This window comes from Macrobrachium nipponense, chromosome 4 (assembly GCF_015104395.2).
Source record: "Macrobrachium nipponense isolate FS-2020 chromosome 4, ASM1510439v2, whole genome shotgun sequence".
NCBI classification, from domain to species: Eukaryota; Metazoa; Arthropoda; class Malacostraca; order Decapoda; family Palaemonidae; genus Macrobrachium; species Macrobrachium nipponense.
Window position 1 is genome coordinate 34,656,724 of NC_061100.1, and position 18,961 is coordinate 34,675,684.

The window sequence follows — 18,961 nt, forward strand, 5'->3', positions numbered from 1 at the left end:
GCAGATAATGTAGAAAAATTACAGAAGCACCTCAGGTCAATTATTACAGTTTATGATATGGAATTTGTTGTAAAAAAATTTTATGTGGTGTTTCCCCTTTTTTCTAAAATGATGCAGCTATGCTGTTTGATAAATGCCGTACATATGTTATATTTCATTTAATTTTCTGGTAAATTACTTTTGTTACTTGCTAGCCGTGGCCTTGGCAATGGAATTCTATAAAATGGCTGACAGTAATGAAAAAAATTGAGAAGAATGAAAGAACTGGGAGTACTAACCTTGATTTTTCCCTTCATCAGGCTACTGTAACGTTTAATTATACTACATTTACTTAACAAATAATAACAGTAGTTTACACAATGGGCACATGTTAATACAAAATGATAAGCTAAATTGTAAATAATTAGTGGTGTTGTAGAGAAGTAAACATCCATTGTTTCGTCACACATGAAGCGAAGACTGGTTGGTGACAGTGTACGAGCTTAGATGGTGTTATGCCAGACACAATAAAAGCATCCCTCTAGGGTATCCAAAAAGATCACTTCTTTATGAGTTTTGGTCCCAGAATTGATGTCACATGGCACAAGCAATTGGCAGCCTCTTTGAGGTAGAGCGGGAGTATGCTTCCGTTCAAAACTGTTCCTAGTAGTAGGATGACCTGTCTCCCTGTGCTATGCTTCTATGGATTTGGTGAGGGTCACCTCATGGCAATTTTCACAAGATGGCAGCGGCTGCACCAATAAGCCTAAAAGCACCAAGATACTGCATCAAAGAGAGTGGGTAAAAGGAAGGATTATTAAGAGAGAAGAATTCTGGGTTGGTGCCATTTTACTGGTCAGGCAGCCTACATGAATTAGGTCACTAGGTTAAGCACAGTGCCTGTAAGACTATGAATATAGGATCGTAATTTTTATTACCAGAACTGACTACATATAAAATTTTGAGTGTGATGAAGGTAAAATCTATAGAATAATGTATTGTTTTTCCTTACAGAACAAGTAAATGCTATGGCTCCTACAATCGATGCTGAACTGGAGCAGATTGACCGTAAACATGCACAGCTAGCGAGGATTAGTACAGATTTAGTGGATGCATTAGGTCTTTATCATCAGGTTAGTATGGAGGACAACTGTTTTATTGTATTTTTAGTTGTAGCATTTATACCAGTGTACAAAACATTTCACATAAGAATACAATGTTCATCTTACTCTTAAGTAGGAAATATGCGAGATGTGAAATGATATAAGTTGTTGCTGATATCCAGTAGCATAATTTTATTATTTTAATACATGTGGCTGAAATTTCATTAGATTTTTTAGATCAACACCTCAGAAATGCAGCTATAAATATTAAGATTGAAATGCCTTGCTCATAATAAAGTTTTATGAAGATGTAATAGGTCATCTCAAGAGGTACACACAAAACAAGTGTCTGACCTGAATGAAGCTTTTATGTTTATATTTGTAGGGATTGTGGACTAATCCTCTATGATAATGATGTGATGTTTTGGTTTTATAATATCACAAGAATATAATTTTAAATTACCATCAAGAGCTCTAAGCTTTTTTGTAATTGGATGGGGGTAAGTACTTGAATAAAGTTTAATAAAATAATTGTTTGCGTTAGTAAATGTTTTTCAACCTTCATGGACTTTGAAAGCATAATCCAGATTTCCATATGGGGCAGAAGCTCACATGAAAGCTGAAATACAACCAAAGTAACAGTAAAAACAAATAAAGTCACAGAAAAAACAAAATATGCAAGGCTAATTAGACAAAGTTTTCCTTAATACTAATCCTATAAGTAGCATACTGATCGTATGTCACCATAAGGGATCACCTCATAGGACATCTCCTCTGTTGGAGATGCATGTTTCCTGGGCAGCTCAAGGACTTCTCCCATGTCTATATTGCACTTACTTTGACAATGCACAAGTTGACTGTAGGATATTTAGAATGTATCTGTGCTGAGCATTTTGTCATAGGACATCCCTTTGGGTTATCCTATTATCTTTTCTGTCTACTTGGAAAGACCTATTTTAGAGCACTTCTCTTCGGCAGAAGCTTGAGGTCCTCTATTCATGGTCCCATAATTGTTTGTTGGAGAAGACTAGTACTCCATTTCCACCAGCTCCACTCGTTGACAGTCGAGATGCACCAGTGGGCGATCAACAACTCGGTGGAGCTCATAGCCAGGTACATTCCACACAGAAAGAATGTGGTGGCTGACAAGTTAAGTCGTCGGAGTCAAGTCCTAGGTATGGAATGGTCTCTGCAGGACATAGCGGACAGGCTGTTTCACCTTTGGGGAAGACCCATGTTAGACCTCTTTGTCACTCACTTCAGCAGGAAGCTGGAGGTGACTCGGTGGTCCTGGAACCTCTTGTTTTGGCGGAGGAAACTGTACAGCATCCTTGGGACAATCTCAAGGTGTACGCCTTCCCTCCATTCTGCTTGATCCATCAGGTCCTGAACAGAATAATGAGTTCCAGGAATCTCAGGATGACCTTGGTGGTGCCTCAGTGGCTACAGGCAGAGTGGTTCCCAGACCTTCAGTCTCTTCTGTCAGTGGTTCCAAGAGAAATTTCCCCATGGCACAACCTCCTTTGCCAGCCTCATGTGGAAAGGTTTCACCAGCCATTAGGGTCCCTATCGCTTCACGGCTGGAGACTCGAGTATCGCTTGCGAGTGAGAGGCATTTCTCACAGAGCAGTGGGCCAGATGTCCAGCTATCTCAGGTCTTCATCAGCGGTTTACCGGGGTAAGTGGGCTGTCTACTGTGATTGGTGTCATCGACATGGTTTCTCTTCATTCAGAACTTCTGTTCAGCAGATAGCAAATTTTCTAATCTTTCTCAGAAATGAGAAAGGTCTTTCTGTCTCAGCTGTCAGAGGCAACAGGGCTGCCTTGGGGTTGGTCCTGCCCCTGAAGGGCTTTGACATCTCTTCATCCTGGGAAATCTTGATGATGTTCAGGAGTTTCGAACAATCCTGTTCACCAAGAGAACTCAAACCTCCCATGTGGGATATTATTCTGGTCCTGAGTAGTCTCACTTGAGCTTCATTCAAGCCACTATGTCAATCATCAGACAGGAATCTGAATCTTAAGACAGTTTTCCTGTTGGCCTTGGTTTCCTCGTAGTGAGTTGGAGAGCTTCATAGCCTGAGTTATGACGTTAAACAAACCGGGGGTTAAAGGCCTGTGGCCTTTGAATTTGTCCCGGAATTCGTAGCTAAGACTCGCAATTCCTTGGTGCATAATGACAGATTTGACTTTTTCAATTCCCTCCCTGAATGAGTTTGTGGACAGCGATCCACAGGAGTTATTGCTTTGACCTGTCAGAGCCCTGCACTGCCATCTAAAAGAATCATCACCTAAGGTTTAGGTGTCAGACTTTTTGTTAGCACAGGCCAAATCCAGAAGGGGAGTGTCCAAGAACTATCATTTCATTCTGGCTGCGTGAGGTGATTAAACAGGCATACCCCTCACCTTATAGTTCTGTCACTGAGTCTGTGCAAGCTAGAGCACACGACATCAGAAGAAAGAGTTCCTCTCTGGCATGTAAGAAGAACTTGTCTGTTCATAGGATTTTGAATGCTGGTTCCTGGCTTCAGCAGACCACATTCACTTCCTTTACCTGAAGGACATTGCCCACAGGTCCTTGGGCACTTTTTCTTTGGGTCCAGTGGTGGCTGCCCAACAAGTTGTGTAGCTCATCCAGTGCCCCTAGCAGGACAGTTTGTATCTTCCCTAAGATGAGTGGAAGAGAGAATGAGTGAGTTGGCGGGTTTCCTTTCTTTTTTCCTTTCAGAAGTTCTCTTTACCTTCCACGAATGCAATGAATCTGGACATGTCTCATTGTGTTTAATCCCAGCAGGCTGAGGTTTTAGATACTTGCTTTTCTATTCTCTCACAGGCTCAGTCCCCCCCTCTTTAGAACTTGATCTTCTAGGAAGGGTGGTCAGGTGGGCTGAACCCCCTGCCATTTCAGGGTACTTGTACCTCCCTCCAAGTATAAGTCTATAACAAAGACCAAAGGTCTGTTCTGCATATGAACAAATAAGTTTTTAATCAATTTGTATTTTTCATAACTAACAAACCTGAGGTCTTAACGTTAACTGCCCACCTCTAGCCGCCTCTTCCATGTCTTGGGTTGAAAGAAAGACTGCTGTGTCATGAGGTTCCAAGCCCAGTCAGTGCCGAGCTTCCACCTCATATATGCATGAGTTGCCAGATGCCACAGATTCCTTGTGTTATAAGCTTTGATTGTTTAACTGGGTTCCAGCTGGCACTAGAAGATTATCCTATTGTTAAGACCTCAGGTTTGTTAGCTCTGAAAAATACAAATTGATTAAAAATTTGTCATATTCTAGAACTAGTACACAAATAAACAGAGGAATTTTGGTCCTATTACAACTCAAGACTACAAAAATCAGAGCAAATGAAAAATATAGATATATGCACATGAAATACAATGACTTATTTTCTTGGAAAAGTAAGGAATTTCCAAGGAAATATATACCATTTTCACACCACACACACTCAAGCACAAATAAGTTTTCTACAGCTGCGTAATGTACAAAACCAAGGTAAACACTAGCAATGAATTTTGCATATCAAAAGAGTTACTCTATATTTGCAATTCAATACATATAAAAAAAGTACATCACTATGTATACATACCCTAGTGTAACAGATGTCAAACACCCCTGACAGTACAGCATTTACTTGTTGAGTGCCAAAATTGGACCCAGCAAAGAACAATTTATCTACGGAATTCAAAAATGAAGAGTATTCTTGCTGAAAGCAAAGATTTTTCAATAAATAACATCATAAATTTTTTAAATAAGACAGGTTTCTCAAATAAAATATAATTTTTTTACTCCTCCTTCTCAGGATTAATCCCTGAGAACCAGCCCAAGAAGAGTCTACTTGAGACTCAGAGGTCTGGAAAAACTAAGCCCTATTTTATAATAATAATGTATACATACCCAGTACATCACTATCTATACATACCCTGTATCTGTAATTCTATTTACAAAAAACAGTACATCAATGTGTATACAAAACATATTAGTCAAGATGCAGTACCACTGGTCTGCAGTGAACCCAGTCCAGTATTGGGTGCAATTCTAACTCAGTACCAGTCAGATTTGACATCCACCTTTTTACTCTCAAAATAACATGACATCAGATGAGCATCAGAAGAGTTGGAAGACCCAAACCTACTTGTATGTGAATACGGTACAATGAGACAAGAGGCTAGAGATAGAGATGAGTGGAACTTTGTGAAAGATGAAGCACTGGTGAGACATCAGTGATGGAATTTCTCAGAGGCCCTTTGGGTCATGCAGTGTTTAATGTAGTGATAATGATGACATCAGCAGTAATTAAAGTACTACTATGTCCTTGTTGGAGGCTAAATCAGAGCTTGAGAAGAAAAATTACATGAAAGGAACAAAATTATTACTAGAATAAAATTCTATAATATTCTTGATGACTTTGAACAAATTAACTTGCAAATATTTAAAAAAATTGCATTCACTGTTCTGCTTAGTTGCCCAGGTTTTCAGATTGGCATACATAGAAATTCCCATCCTTAACAGATGTACAGAAAATGCTTTTGTGTGAGTTCCTGGGAAAGGTACCATTTAATTTCATCTTAGCTTGATGTGGTGTATTGTTCAAGATAGTTTTCTCCATTTCTTTGTCCTTCATTATGGCGTACCACTATGCATATGGACTATGGTACAATGAATAATCCATATTGAAATTTCTTTGACAATTTCCAAAGAATTTTGCTCAGATTTAAAGGTAATCTACTCTTAGAAATTGCTGTAAGGTATGCATTTGTTGTAGAATGTTGTAATTCGGAACGTGTTGTAAAATCTTAAGTTGCCCGTGAAGGATGTATGAAAGGTACTTGAAAAAAAATTAGAGGTGAAGCATTGTGTATGGACTTAGTAATGAGGATGCTTACAAGTATAAGGTAAATTGATAATGCTGCGTACTATGGGACTTAGTAATAAGGATGCTGACAAGTATAAGGTAAATTGATAATGCAGCGTACTATAATAACTTGAAAATTACAGTAAATTGATGCTTCTGTTTGAGGTACATTACACACATTTAAATTTCTGAGGTGTACATGTCTTTTATTTTATGGTGTTGCAGTATTTTTTGTGAGCTTATTTTCAACTAATTAATATAACCTAATTTCAGTTGATGCGTGACATGCCACCATCGATGGGTGGGTATTATGCTATGCCTAAAAATCCAGTTGGTCCTCCAGGACAGATGCCAGTTTATTCACAGTCTCCAACACCAGGAATCCCACCTCCACAGGTAAGAGGAGATTTGTTTTACTCCAATTAAAGATGTGTTTGTTCCGATACGTAATACAAACCCTCGGTCCTTTAACAATAGGAAGTAGCTAGCGGCAGCTGGAACGGTCGTAAGCTTCGAACAATTGGGGAGAACTGTAGTTAACTGCTTGTCCGATCGTCGCGCGGCTGGGAGGTAAACAAACCACTTTTGCTTTCGGCCGTGTGTGGGAAGGACGTGCTCGTCATCGCTCTGCCCGCTTTGTCGTTTGCTTTGAGTTTGAGTATTTGCCCTCTCTTTCTGTATAAATCAGAGTGATTGTAAGTACTTTGCATTTCTTTTGTGAATCATTATGATGAGTGAAGAAGAAATGGACGCCCCCCGGTCGCCCGTAGAGTGTGTCCCGGGCTGGAGGGGCGTAGATGTGGGGGATTCAGATCGTTTGTCGATGTAGATCCTCACGAGGTTTGTACTCGTTGTCGGGGCGAGAGTGCTCCCGCAACGAGCCCTGTGTAACGTGTATGCATTGGTCCGAGGCGCAGTGGGTGCTGTACGAGGGCAGGAAGAGACTTAGGCCGCCCAAGAAGTCATCGGAAAGTCCAGTGACTCCTTTGGTAACGGACACTTCGTCCTCTTTCCTGCCCCCCCGGCCAGCCCCCACGTTTCGCGCCTTCCCCTGCGGGGGGGGTAGCGGAGTCCTTCTCCTCTCTCGATCCGTCGAGTGTGGAGGAGGGCGCCCGCTACCCGGACGTCCAGTTGTACTCGGGGTCTTCCGTCCGCTCTGGGGGGGGTTCTTCTTCCCCCAGGCGCGAGGAAGCCCCTCTAACTAACCCGACTGTTGCTTCCGCAGGTGTGCCATCAGCGAAGGACGACCTGGGACAGGTGTGGGAGTCGCTGGGACTGCAGGGAGTGCCGAGCATACAGGGGTTGATTCAGCGGTTGGCGGGGTCGGCAGTGGTCACTCATGGTGCGGTGACCACTACAACAACCACAATCTCGACACCAGCATATGAGATGCCACCGCATCTGGTGTACACACCACATGTAATGTCGGTGACACCCACGGCTGCAATACAGAAACCAATTTCTGCCGTGCCAAAGAGGACGGTGCCACCACCACCTGGGTTCTTTGTATTGCCGACCCCGGACTTCCGCTGCCCAAAGAGTACCCCCCTGGACCTGCCGCCAGTGCCGAGGATGACGGTAGCTGCCGACAGGACGCCTGGCTCTCCTGTGGTACCTGCCGTGCCTGCCGTACCTGTTGCTGTCCCAGCCGCTCATTCCTTTTCAGATCAGGTGCCTGCTGCTCATTCACTTTCAGATGTTCCTGCCGTTCCTGCTGTTCCTGGACCTGTTCCTGTTGTTCCTGCTGTTGGTGGTGCTGTCACAGTCTCAGGTCTTTCCGGACAGGTGCAGTCGGGCCCTGTTGCTTCGGCAACTGCCCCGGCTCCCTCCTGGATGGAAGACCTGACGTCTGTCCTGCGGAGCCTGGCGAAGAAGAAGAGGAAGAGGAAGAAGGTGTCGTCGTCGTCTTCGTCGTCTTCTTCGTCGTCTGCTGCCTCTCCTTCCCCTTCGACTTCTAAGGCCAAACAGCCGAAGAAGAAGAAGGTTGCCTCCTCCCCCCCTAAGAAGACTCCTTCGGGATCTTCTAAGGGCCCGGCTCGCACAGGCGAGCTGGGGAGCTCTTCTGCTGGTCCTCCTGTTCCTTCGGGAACGGGCCCGTCACTTCTCTGCAAAGAAGAAGTCGACGGGGACAGAGGTGCACCAGCCTCGGCGGGTGCGTCCTCACCTGGTGTTAGCGGTTCTGCCGCTAAACCAGGTTCCGTCTCGGCCGCTTCTCGTTCGCGAGAAGCACCGAGTGGACGCTCTTCCAAAGAAGACCGTCCAGCCAAAGTTTTGACGCCCGAGCTCGCTCGCCGTCAAGACAGCGGCGCGGAGCAGAAGACTGGCGAGAGTCGTGCACACGACTCTCGCCAGGCCAGTGGACGCTCTCGCAGCGATCAACTGGCTGCTCGGGCTGACGTGACGGTCGCTGACCGGCCACGGGTTGAGGCGAGGAAGGAGTCCCCGCGGCCGCCGGTACCAGCCACGGCTGGTACCAGCGGCTCGACGCGCCGAGAGGACGCTGGCCGGTCTCGACGCGACAGAGAGCCTAGCAGGTCACCCGTCCGCCGCTCCCGATGGGACCGGGCGGAGACGGTGACCAGCGGCAGCTCGCCTGACGCTAGAGATCGGTCTCGACGTTCTCAGCCGAGCCAATCGCCCCAGGCGAGCGGCAAGGCTAGGCCTGCTGCTCGACCGTCACCGCGGGTTGACGATCAGCAGCAGCCCTCCACGCACGCTGGTCCTGCCAGCGAGCGAGGGGGGAGCGTCAGGTCTGCCTCTCCCGTACCTTCAACCTCCTCGGGCTATACCGGGAGGAGCGAGGTACCGAGGAGCGATCACGAGAGGTGCGCCGCTCGTGACCCAGCTATGACGCCGTACGGCTCAGGCACGGTTTTAGGACCGACCAGAACGTACGCGCAAGTAGTTGGAGGCGACCGTCAGGGGTCTGTCGCTGTTCCTCCTTCTGAAGGAGGAGTATCGCGTGATATGCTCTTGCTGGAGGGACTGGACGGTCCTACTCCACAAGACGCTGTAACTCCCGAGATACAGAGGAACTTTGCGGAGGTCATTAAGCTGATGCGTCTGCATAATGACCTTGCGGAAGGATCGCCGCTACCACCGGCAGAGCCCACGTCCCAGCTCGAATCATTTTGGGGTCCCAAGAGGGAGCCCAAAATGATGGTGGGGTTACCGCGATCTGAGCTTGCAGACTCGGTCCTGGATCAGGTGGAGAATCTCGTCTCAGGACGGGAGGACTCGCTAAAGTCCGGACGGTCTTCTAAGCTGCTTCCTCTCCTCTACAGCGGCAGAGGCGATTCTACGTGCCTTCGGAAGACCCACCCGATACTGCCGAAACAGGTTAACCCGGAGTTAGCGAGGCTGACTCCAGGTGGTGTCCCTGCAGCAGCTCCTGTCGGAGAACCTATGGTTCTCGCAGCAGGAGGCACTTGCCCTGGAATGGAATCTACCGCTATGGCAGCATTCCAGGCAGTTTCCTGGTTGGATTTGTGGTCCCTCACAATATCCAAAGTAGCGGCCGGCTCTGGGAGCTCTGCTCTCGAAGACGACGCTTCTTTTAGGAGACTGTGCCAGTCTGGAGGAAGAGCAATCTCTTACCTCGCCCATCAGACTGCTAACCTGTGGGCCAACTTGGTTCTTCGACGTAGGGACGCAGTCCTTACCCGAGTGACCAAGGGGGCCGGGCGTGAGGCGGCACTCGGGCTTCGAAATGGACCTCTTAGGAGTTCCCCAGCTCTCTTCCCTGGAGAGATGGTGGACGCTGCGGTGGAAAGGCGGCGCACTGACGAGAGTGACGCTTTAGTTCACCAGGCAGTCTCGAAGGTTACTGGGCAATCTCGAGCGACTGCGGCCAAACCAAAGAGCTTGGCTAGCGCTTCCACGGCGGCGAAGACGGTTGCACCGTCCAAACCCCGTGTGAAGACTCCTGTAGTTTCAACTTCTGCTAGAGGAGGCCGCAACCAGCCCTCCTCCCAGCCCTCCTTTCCCGAGGGGGTGCTGGAAAGAAGTCGAAACGAGGTGGGAAACGCTAGGGACGGCGTTTCCCCCTCACCTGCTGCGGAAGTGTGCCTAGCGAGCCATTGGGCGGATCTTGGACAGCGCTACGGCGCCCGAGCAACTGGATAGTAGACGTCCTTCGGGAGGGATATCTACTACCCTTCGAGTCTCGGCCCCCCCTCATCTCCAATCCGGTCCACCTACAGACCTATGTCCGGGGATCAGCAAAGGACAACGCTCTTCGACAGGAGATCAAGACATGCTGGCGAAACGAGCTGTAGAAATCGTGGAGGACCAGTCACCGGGCTTTTACAGCCGCCTCTTCCTAGTGGAGAAGGCATCGGGGGGCTGGCGTCCGGTGATAGACCTCTCTCCCCTGAACCGCTTCGTTCGCACGACGCGGTTCACGATGGAGTCGGCACGATCGGTGCTCGACTCGATCAGGGGGAACGATTTCATGCTTTCAGTGGACTTGAAGTCCTCCAGAAAGTACCTCCGCTTCATCTTCGACGGGACGGTGTACCAATTCAGGGCACTTTGTTTCGGTCTCTCAACCGCCCCACAGGTGTTCACGCGAGTGTTCACTCTGGTGTCGGCTTGGGCCCATTCGCACGGGATACGTCTTCTGAGGTATCTCGACGATTGGCTAGTCCTGGCGAGCTCCCGCTAGCAGTTGCTACAGGACAGAGATCGACTCCTCAAGTTTTGTCGCGATCTGGGGATCGTGATAAACTACGAGAAGATGAAGTACCTGGGTATGCTGATAGACACGGTAGCAGGGCAGGTCTTTCCCGCAGACTTGCGTATCAGCAAATTCAGGGAGGCAGCCGGCCGGTTCCTGTCTCGGCAGGAACAGGCAGCACAGCAATGGCAAGTCGTGATCGGCCATCTGTCGTCACTCGAGAAGTTAGTCCCTCACGGGCGTCTTCACCTGCGGTCTCTCCAGTGGAGACTAAGGGAGAGTTGGTCTCAGGCCAAGGATCCTCCTTACTTTCCCGTGGCTATCACGGACAAGGTGAGGCAGGACCTAGCCTGGTGGCTCGACGACAAGAAAACCTCTTAAGAGGAGTGCCCATACGCACTCCCCCCCCCGGAGATGCTTCTGTTCTCAGACGCATCGACCGAGGGATGGGGCGCACACCTGGAGGAGTTGCTGACTGCAGGTGTGTGGGACCATCACGAAAAGCACCTTCACATCAATGTCCTGGAACTCAAGGCGGCGTTCAACGCTCTCCAAGAGTTTCAGGGGACCGCTTGGGTGGGACACTCAGTGGTGTTTTGATGTGCGACAACACCACAGTAGTGGCATATGTCAACAAGCAGGGGGGGCTAGTGTCTCTTCCGCTCCATCAGTTGACGGTGCAGGTGCACGAGTGGGCCACGGCTCACTCGATAGAGCTGTCAGCACGCTACATTCCAGGCAAGAGGAATGTAGTAGCAGACAAGCTCAGCCGTCGGGATCAGGTGATAGGGACCGAATGGTCTCTACACCAAGACGTAGCGGAAAGGCTCTTCAACCTGTGGGGGCGACCGGTCGTAGACCTGTTCGCCACCCGGCACAACAGAAAACTTTCAGGTTTTCTTTTTCAGCTGTGCCGGACCCATGGGTTCAGCTGCAGAGGACGCTCTCCAAACACCCCTGGGACAACCTCTTCGCTTACGCCTTTCCTCCCTTCTGTCTGATTCGGAAAGTGATCAGTCGAGCACTGGTCACTCCCAATCTCAGAATGATCCTGGTGGCTCCCAAACGGCCTCAGGCCGTTTGGTATCCGGACCTGCTGGCTCTTCTTGCGGACGCACCGAGAGAGCTACCCACTTGGTGTCGTAGACAGGGTCTGTCTCCTCTCAGAGCCACTCTTCAGCAGGTAGCGGATTTCCTCGTGTTTCTTCGCCGAGAGAAGCTCCTCTCAGTACCCACAGTTAAAGGATATAGAGCAGCACTGGCGCTCGTCCTAAAACTGAGGGGACTGGACATCTCGAATTCGTTCGAGATCTCCTTGCTAAGGAGGGGAGCTTGCGAAAGGTCTTGCCCACCCAGGGAACTCAGGCCCCTGCGTGGGATGTGACTCTCGTACTTAGGAGTTTGACTCGAAGACCCTTCGAGCCACTCCGAGAGTCGTCAGACAGGGATCTGACCCTCAAGACCCTCTTCTTGCTGGCCTTGGCACGGCGAAGAGAGTAGGGGAACTACATAGCCTTTCTTATGATGTTAAACATACCAGAGGCTGGGGATCTGTGACGCTCTATTTCGTCCCGAACTTCGTAGCTAAGACTCAGGAATCCGTCGATCCCTGACGACAGGTTCGAGTCTTTCACGATCCCAACCCCTCCCTTCTGGACTTCACCGACAACGATGCGGATGAGATGCTGCTTTGTCCTGTGAGGGCGCTACGGCGCTATCTGAAGAGAACTCGACATCTCAGGCCTGAGTGTCGACGCCTCTTCGTTAGCACTGGGTTTACCAAGAAAGAAGTTTCCAAGAACACGCTTTCTTTCTGGCTGCGTGAGGTGATCAGGAGAGCGTACGAGGCTGATGGTAGCGACGACATCCGTACGCTCCGACCGAGAGCCCACGAAGTCAGAGGTATCGGACCCTCCTTAGCGTTCCGTAAGAACTTCTCCGTGGCGCAGGTCCTGAAGGCAGGTGTCTGGGCCAACCAGACCACCTTCACGTCCTTCTACCTTCGGGATATTGCCCACAAGTCCTTGGATACTTTTTCCTTGGGACCTGTGGTGGCTGCTCAACACGTTGTGTAAGCTTACCCAGCACCGAGCAGGCAGAACAGCATCGATTCCTGGTATGACTGGGAGAATGAATGTGCGAATGAGAGAGTGACTGGCTTCTCTTCACCATCTTTCTCTACCTCTACCTGTGGGCAGAGGGATACGGTCGTTACCTCGCTGGAAGGGAGTCAGATGCAGGTAAGCTATTCAACAGAGCTCCATCCTATCTCTTTAAGTAGAGATAGGAGTGTATATCCACCACTTTCTCCAACAAGGGGGAGAAAGTGGATGCCTACATGAGACAAACCCATTACTTTACATTTGCTCATGTAAGGAAAAAGTTCTTACAATGCTAGTACAAAGAGATACGCTTGCCTCTCTCTTAGTACTCGGCCCAGAGGTCTGACCATTGATCCTGCGGTGCACACCCCGATCAATCGGACAGAGGCTTGGATCCCTCCCTCGCTCTTACGACCAGGGAGGCATTCCAGGGATGGACGAACACCAGTCTGTTCATCAAAAGACTCAGATTCCTCCCACCAAGAAGTGAGTCTTCCTATTGTTAAAGGACCGAGGGTTTGTATTACGTATCGGAACAAATGACAATTTGTCGAAAATTGCATTTTTCCTAACTATACAAACCTGAGGTCCTTTACATATAATCCCTCCTCATGCCACCCCTCACTCTGCGTATTTTGCATGGGCCAAAAGCAAAAGTGATTTGTTTACCTCCCAGCGCGGCGCGCGACGATCGGACAAGCAGTTAACTACCATTCTCCCCTTGTTCGAAGCTTACGACCGTTCCAGCTGCCGCTAGCTACTTCCTATTGTTAAAGGACCTCAGGTTTGTATAGTTAGGAAAAATGCAATTTTCGACAAATTGTCATTTTTATATAAGTAACTTGCCAAGCAATTACATAGCTAACAATTTCTAAGTACCGGCAGCTAAAATTTTGAAAATTGCCATAGCAATTCTTTTGTTTAGGTGTAGATGACTAGCCCCACTCACTTTCAGGGGAAGAAGGGAAACAAATTAATAGAGAGCTCAATTTATTTTTCCCAGCTTCCATCGAAAGTTGTGAGCTGCAGCTATATTTTGAATTTCATAGACTTTACCGATTGTTTTCAAGGAACTTGGGTTAAGTATTTCTGGATTCTTTTGCTAGTTTTTCAGTATTTATTTAGTCAGGCTGATATTTTAAGACTTTTTCTCAAATGTGGATTTTGAGACTGATTAGCTGGTTTATTTCTGAGTGTCTGACATAAGTGCATCTAATACTTGTTATTGCAGCAGAGGATGCAAGATGTCTGCGAAGTATGACTTGCATACAGTATGTGCAGGTTGCAGAGATCAAAGGTGTTCAGAGGATCTTACTTGTTCTGAATGTGATGATTCTGAGGTCATCAAGAGGCTTGTCATCTTTTATGATTATGGGTTACAGGGCAATGTTAAGTTCAGGTTCAGACATAGAGGTATGGACCTTTCTTTGAGTCAGTACCTGTCAGATTTTATAAGATCGTTCGACAATAATAAGCAAAGGACTTAGATTAAGTTTCATGGTATTTGGACATAATCCTCAAATGGCTTTCCAGCTCTTCTTTCAAGCCTCTGGATTCTGCTTTGTTGAAGAATTTAACCAAAAACACTTTTCCTAGTAGCTTTAGCTACAGCCAAGAGAATAAGTGAAATTCAGGGTCTCGTTAAAAGAGTTTGGTTCTCTTAACGGTGATGCCTTATGATCCTACATTCTGGTTCTCCTCGTGAAGAATGAGAATCTGACTAATCCCTGGCCTTGTTCTTTTACTATTAAGAACCTGATTCAAGTAATGGGCACAGAAGATGAGGTGAGATCTCTTTACCTTAGCAGGGCTGACAATATCAGGTACATCCAGTAACTTATGGTGTTTGGTGAAGGATCCTTCTCATCCCCTGTCGAAGAATGCTCTTTCGTTCTTTCTTCGAGACCTGATTCATGAGGCACATTCTCAGGTGAGTGAGGAGAGACTGCCTATTCTGAAGGTAAGGACTCACGAGATAAGGGGTGTAGTGACGTCCCTTGCCTTTGAGTTTAACCTCTCCTTATCGTCCATTCTCCCATCTGCATTTTGGAGATGTAAGTCTGTATTTGTGACACATTATTTACTTGATATTGAAACTGTTTTTAGTAACTACTACCTTGGGTCCTTTTTTGGTGGTTGGCATGGTTTTGGGGAAGGAAGTATAGGAAGCATTCCTTCCATCCTTACTCTTCACCTTGAAACATAGTGTTGGATTTTAGGGAAGTCTTGGGCTACATCGCACTAGATACCCTCAAGTCTTGTGTTTGGTTGAGTTATGGTGCTTTAATGTTTTTATGGTGTAGGTAATTGACAACCCTTTACTAAAATCTTGAAAATATACATATTCTACACTGCCTCAAACCTACAACATTCCCAGCATATTTTTAACATTGTCATCATGATAGTAGATACCTGAGCCTTTTCTTATGCTTCCAGTTTTCTGTAGAAAAGAAAATCTTTCCTATTTCTTACTTCTTTAGTCAAAAATTTTATTTTTATATGAACACTGTTTCAAGTGCAGGTGCCTGCACTTGAAATATGTAGTACTATATAAGTAGACCAGTAGAAGCAGCAGTTAAGTAAACTGTATGGGAGAATGCATAGTAAATTATCATCTTCCTAATTCCTGTACTTCTTTTCCATTCATATAAGTGTCACCATATGGGAGATGGCATAGTCAATCCTAACCTTCCTAATCCTTTACCTCTTATCCATTCATATAAAGCATTCTGGAAATACTACATCTCACATATATGGAAGTGTCCTTGTTATCCATTATTGAACCAGTACCTATACAAGCTCTTTACTTTCCCTTCTAAAAGAAGCTTGTCTTGTCTAATAATGATTCTTGAGTTGTCAGAGCCTTGGTTGCTGACCTCTCAGTCAAGTGTTCACCTAGATCAAATATTCAAGTCTTGATCATCACTTGGGACACTAAGCAGTTCAATATACCCTTCTAAATTGTAATTCAGGCTTTATGAAATAGAATTAGTTTTTTGTACAAAACTGTCACTTGAGTTCCCACCTCCCAACTCCACTGGTCTTCCAGCCTTATATCCAGAGTGGTTCTAGGGCAAAATCCCCCGTAGGACAAAATCCCCCAAGGACAAAATCCCCCTGGACAAAATCCCATGTGGACAGAATCCCTCGGGACAAATTTAGTCATGAAAATGTAAGCAACCAATAATAGTAATAACTTGTTTTATTTTTCATTGCTTATATAGTTCCAAACAGAAATATATTAAAATACAGTCGTTTGCTGGTTTTACATTTATTATTGCATATATAGTTCTAGTTAACTGAATATTACTGATAGAAATGTTCTAACTAACTCAGGAGGTGGAATTCTTAATAAAAATATTTTAGGAAAATGCAAATTTCAGGAAAAATGCTAAATGTTTATTCTTGGTATGTTAGCACAACTGATTTCATTCGTGATGTGGCATCCTTATATTTCTTTCTAAGTGGTTCACTAGCGATACCAGAAATAATCTGATTCATCTGAACATCTTGAAAGTTGTTTTCTCGCTCTAAGAGGCTCATAAACTTCCAGATGACTGGATGGGAACACCCAGCAAATGATATGTAATTGTGCCATCCTTCCACAGAATTATTGGTACAATTAAGTTCATCGTTTGTTCTTGCATACATATTCCACAGAGGTATGCTAAATGTGGGTTCTCGGCACCCTCGTCGACATGGCCTGCCAATATAGTGCTCCTCAAAGTAATCCAAAATCGGGAAACTCCTCTAGCATAAAATCATGGAGCTCTTCAAACGCTTCATGAACAGATTCAGAGGGAATAAAGGCAAGGGCCGCTATCTTTCTCATTTTAAGAGAAAATTCATTATTGTCTTGATAATGTTTTTGTAAACCAAACTATTGTATTTTTCTAAAAATATTTTGGCACAAATGAAAAAAAGCAGCCTTTAACATAGACTTCAGGAAAGTACGTTATCAAAGTATTCAGCATTGTTCTTTCAAAATCGATCATTGCACTCGCAGGCTGTGAGCAATTTGTCAAGATTTTTATTTTTATAAGTTCTTTGGGTCTTATCCGATACTAGTGCATAGGGTCTAAAGTAAATATATCCTTCACGATGTAATTTCACCTGTCCTTTGTTGCTCTTCACAAACTCCATCTTCTATGGGTGGAAGTACTAAAGTGATTTCCAAAATGAACTCTTCATAGAAAATTTAGTTAAACTAACTATGTAAGTAAAAAAGTATGTCGCCTTTTTAGAAAAATGAGGAAACTACTGTACTGCTATGACAGTAAGAAGGGTTAGTTTATGTAACTGTTAGTAAAAAAAATATTGCCTTGTTAGAAAAACAAGCAAACGGTAGAAATGGGGGAATTCCGGCAAGGGGGATTTTGTCATTTTGTCCTACGGGGTATTTTGTCCTACGGGGTATTTTGTCCTACGGGGGATTTTGTCCTTGGGGGATTTTGTCCTATGGGGGATTTTGTCCTATGGGGGATTTTGTCCTACGGGGGATTTTGTCCTGATACCATCCAGAGTACACAAAAAATGGAAAAGGTGATTGATTGGCACTTCAGGTTCCAGGTGATAAGGCTCCAGATGATACATATGCCTTTCAGACAATGAAGTTCAGTGTCTTTGGACATTTATACCTAGAGTGCAGGCATTTGTGAGCAGTGGGCAGTGTGGAATAACATATGTTATGAGAAATTAAGTTTTTATATAATTTCATGTTAGTCCCAATATTCTTACATGTTACACATACATTGAAACTTAGTAACTTACTATGTACTCGTCATGATGATTGTACTGCATAAAGTATTAAAGACTCAAAGTGTGTATATTTTGCTTTCAGATGTATGCTAGTGGTGGTGGTCAGTTTATGCCACCTATGGGACCTCCCCCTGGTGTGAATATGGGCCCCTACCCTAATATGCCTCCGTCCTCTATGCCTGGAGGAGCGCCTGTGCCTCCACAGCCTCAGATGCCACCAATGTCAGTCCCTAGTCAGTCGCTTCCAGGGCAACCACTGCCTGGTCCACCGGTACATCCACCACAGCCACCTCTTGGTCAACCAGGTCCTCCCCCACCAGAATTCCAACAGGGACCACCTCCAAATAGGTATGTAATATAATAAAGGTTCTTGTATGAAATCTCAATTTTAAAAGTTGTGTCCTTTTTATCATATTTTGTGTCTATTGTAGTGTACATGAGTTTTGTTGTAGTTTCTCTGTCTTTTATTCCCTAAGATTTTCTTTTATTCCAAAATTATATTTATCACTAAGTTTAATATTTGTCTGATTGGTGTATTTCTTGGAATGCATAGATATAGCTTATAACATTTATCAGTGAAAAGTTTATTGACATGGAATGCTCACAACCTATCAGTATATTAAATATTGCTCCTTAGGCTAGCTATCATTTCTAATGATACAAGGTAGATTAGTTAGTGAAACTACAGTTACATTCCTCAACTCACCTCAGACTATCCTGAAGGATTTCTGTTCTTAATGAGACTTGTCAATTGAAGCAAAGATAAAATGTTTGACAACTGAGTATGGAGAAACCAAAGGGGATGGATGGATTGTTAAAAGCAGAATGCAGTGATGTTGGAATTGAAGGAATGCTATAAAGAACCTTTGGTACTGAATACTGGGTACCTTGAAGGCACTAAATGTCAGTCCCATACCTGAGTGCCATGTTATTATAATTGACTGACTCTATTGGTGGCACTAGAAAATTATGTTGCATTGTGAAATTAAGCCTAAAAGACTCTTGCAGTAATATACTTTATGTGTGTGTGCTGTTAACATTCTTGAGAAAAGAATTGGTAATACATAAATCAGAAGTTGAATTTATAAATCATAAGTTAGATAATATGTTGGAAAGCTAGATGGTTCCATACCAGTTTGTCAATCTTTTGATTATATGTACTAAGGTTGTCTTGATGTCTTTTGTGGTATATTTGTCATAGTGACTTTCATGATTTTATAATAAACTCGGATATCTTTATACATTCTATATGATCAAAATTGAGTACAGTATTCACATTTTCATTCTTTTGAAGACTATAACAATATATATATAATATATATATATATATATATATATATATATATATATATATATATATATATATATATTTTTTTTTTTTTTTTTTTTTTTTTTTTTTTTTTTTTTTTTTTTAGGTGCTTTACTTTAACCAGTTGACCGAGTCAAAATTCAAAACTGTTGCTGGAGAAAGAAAA

The 18,961-nt window shown here is 44.9% G+C and overlaps 1 protein-coding gene across 1 annotated transcript in view; it reads left to right on the forward strand.

The window, feature by feature from the left end:
- The window catches only part of LOC135211333 (signal transducing adapter molecule 1-like), a 53,467-nt gene that overhangs the window by 18,868 nt on the left and 15,638 nt on the right, over positions 1-18,961 (forward strand). Inside the window, exons 6-8 of the mRNA XM_064244649.1 lie at positions 994-1,112; positions 6,222-6,344; positions 17,569-17,834. Coding sequence (XP_064100719.1) covers positions 994-1,112; positions 6,222-6,344; positions 17,569-17,834 — 508 coding nt within the window. The remainder of the gene's footprint in view (positions 1-993; positions 1,113-6,221; positions 6,345-17,568; positions 17,835-18,961) is intronic.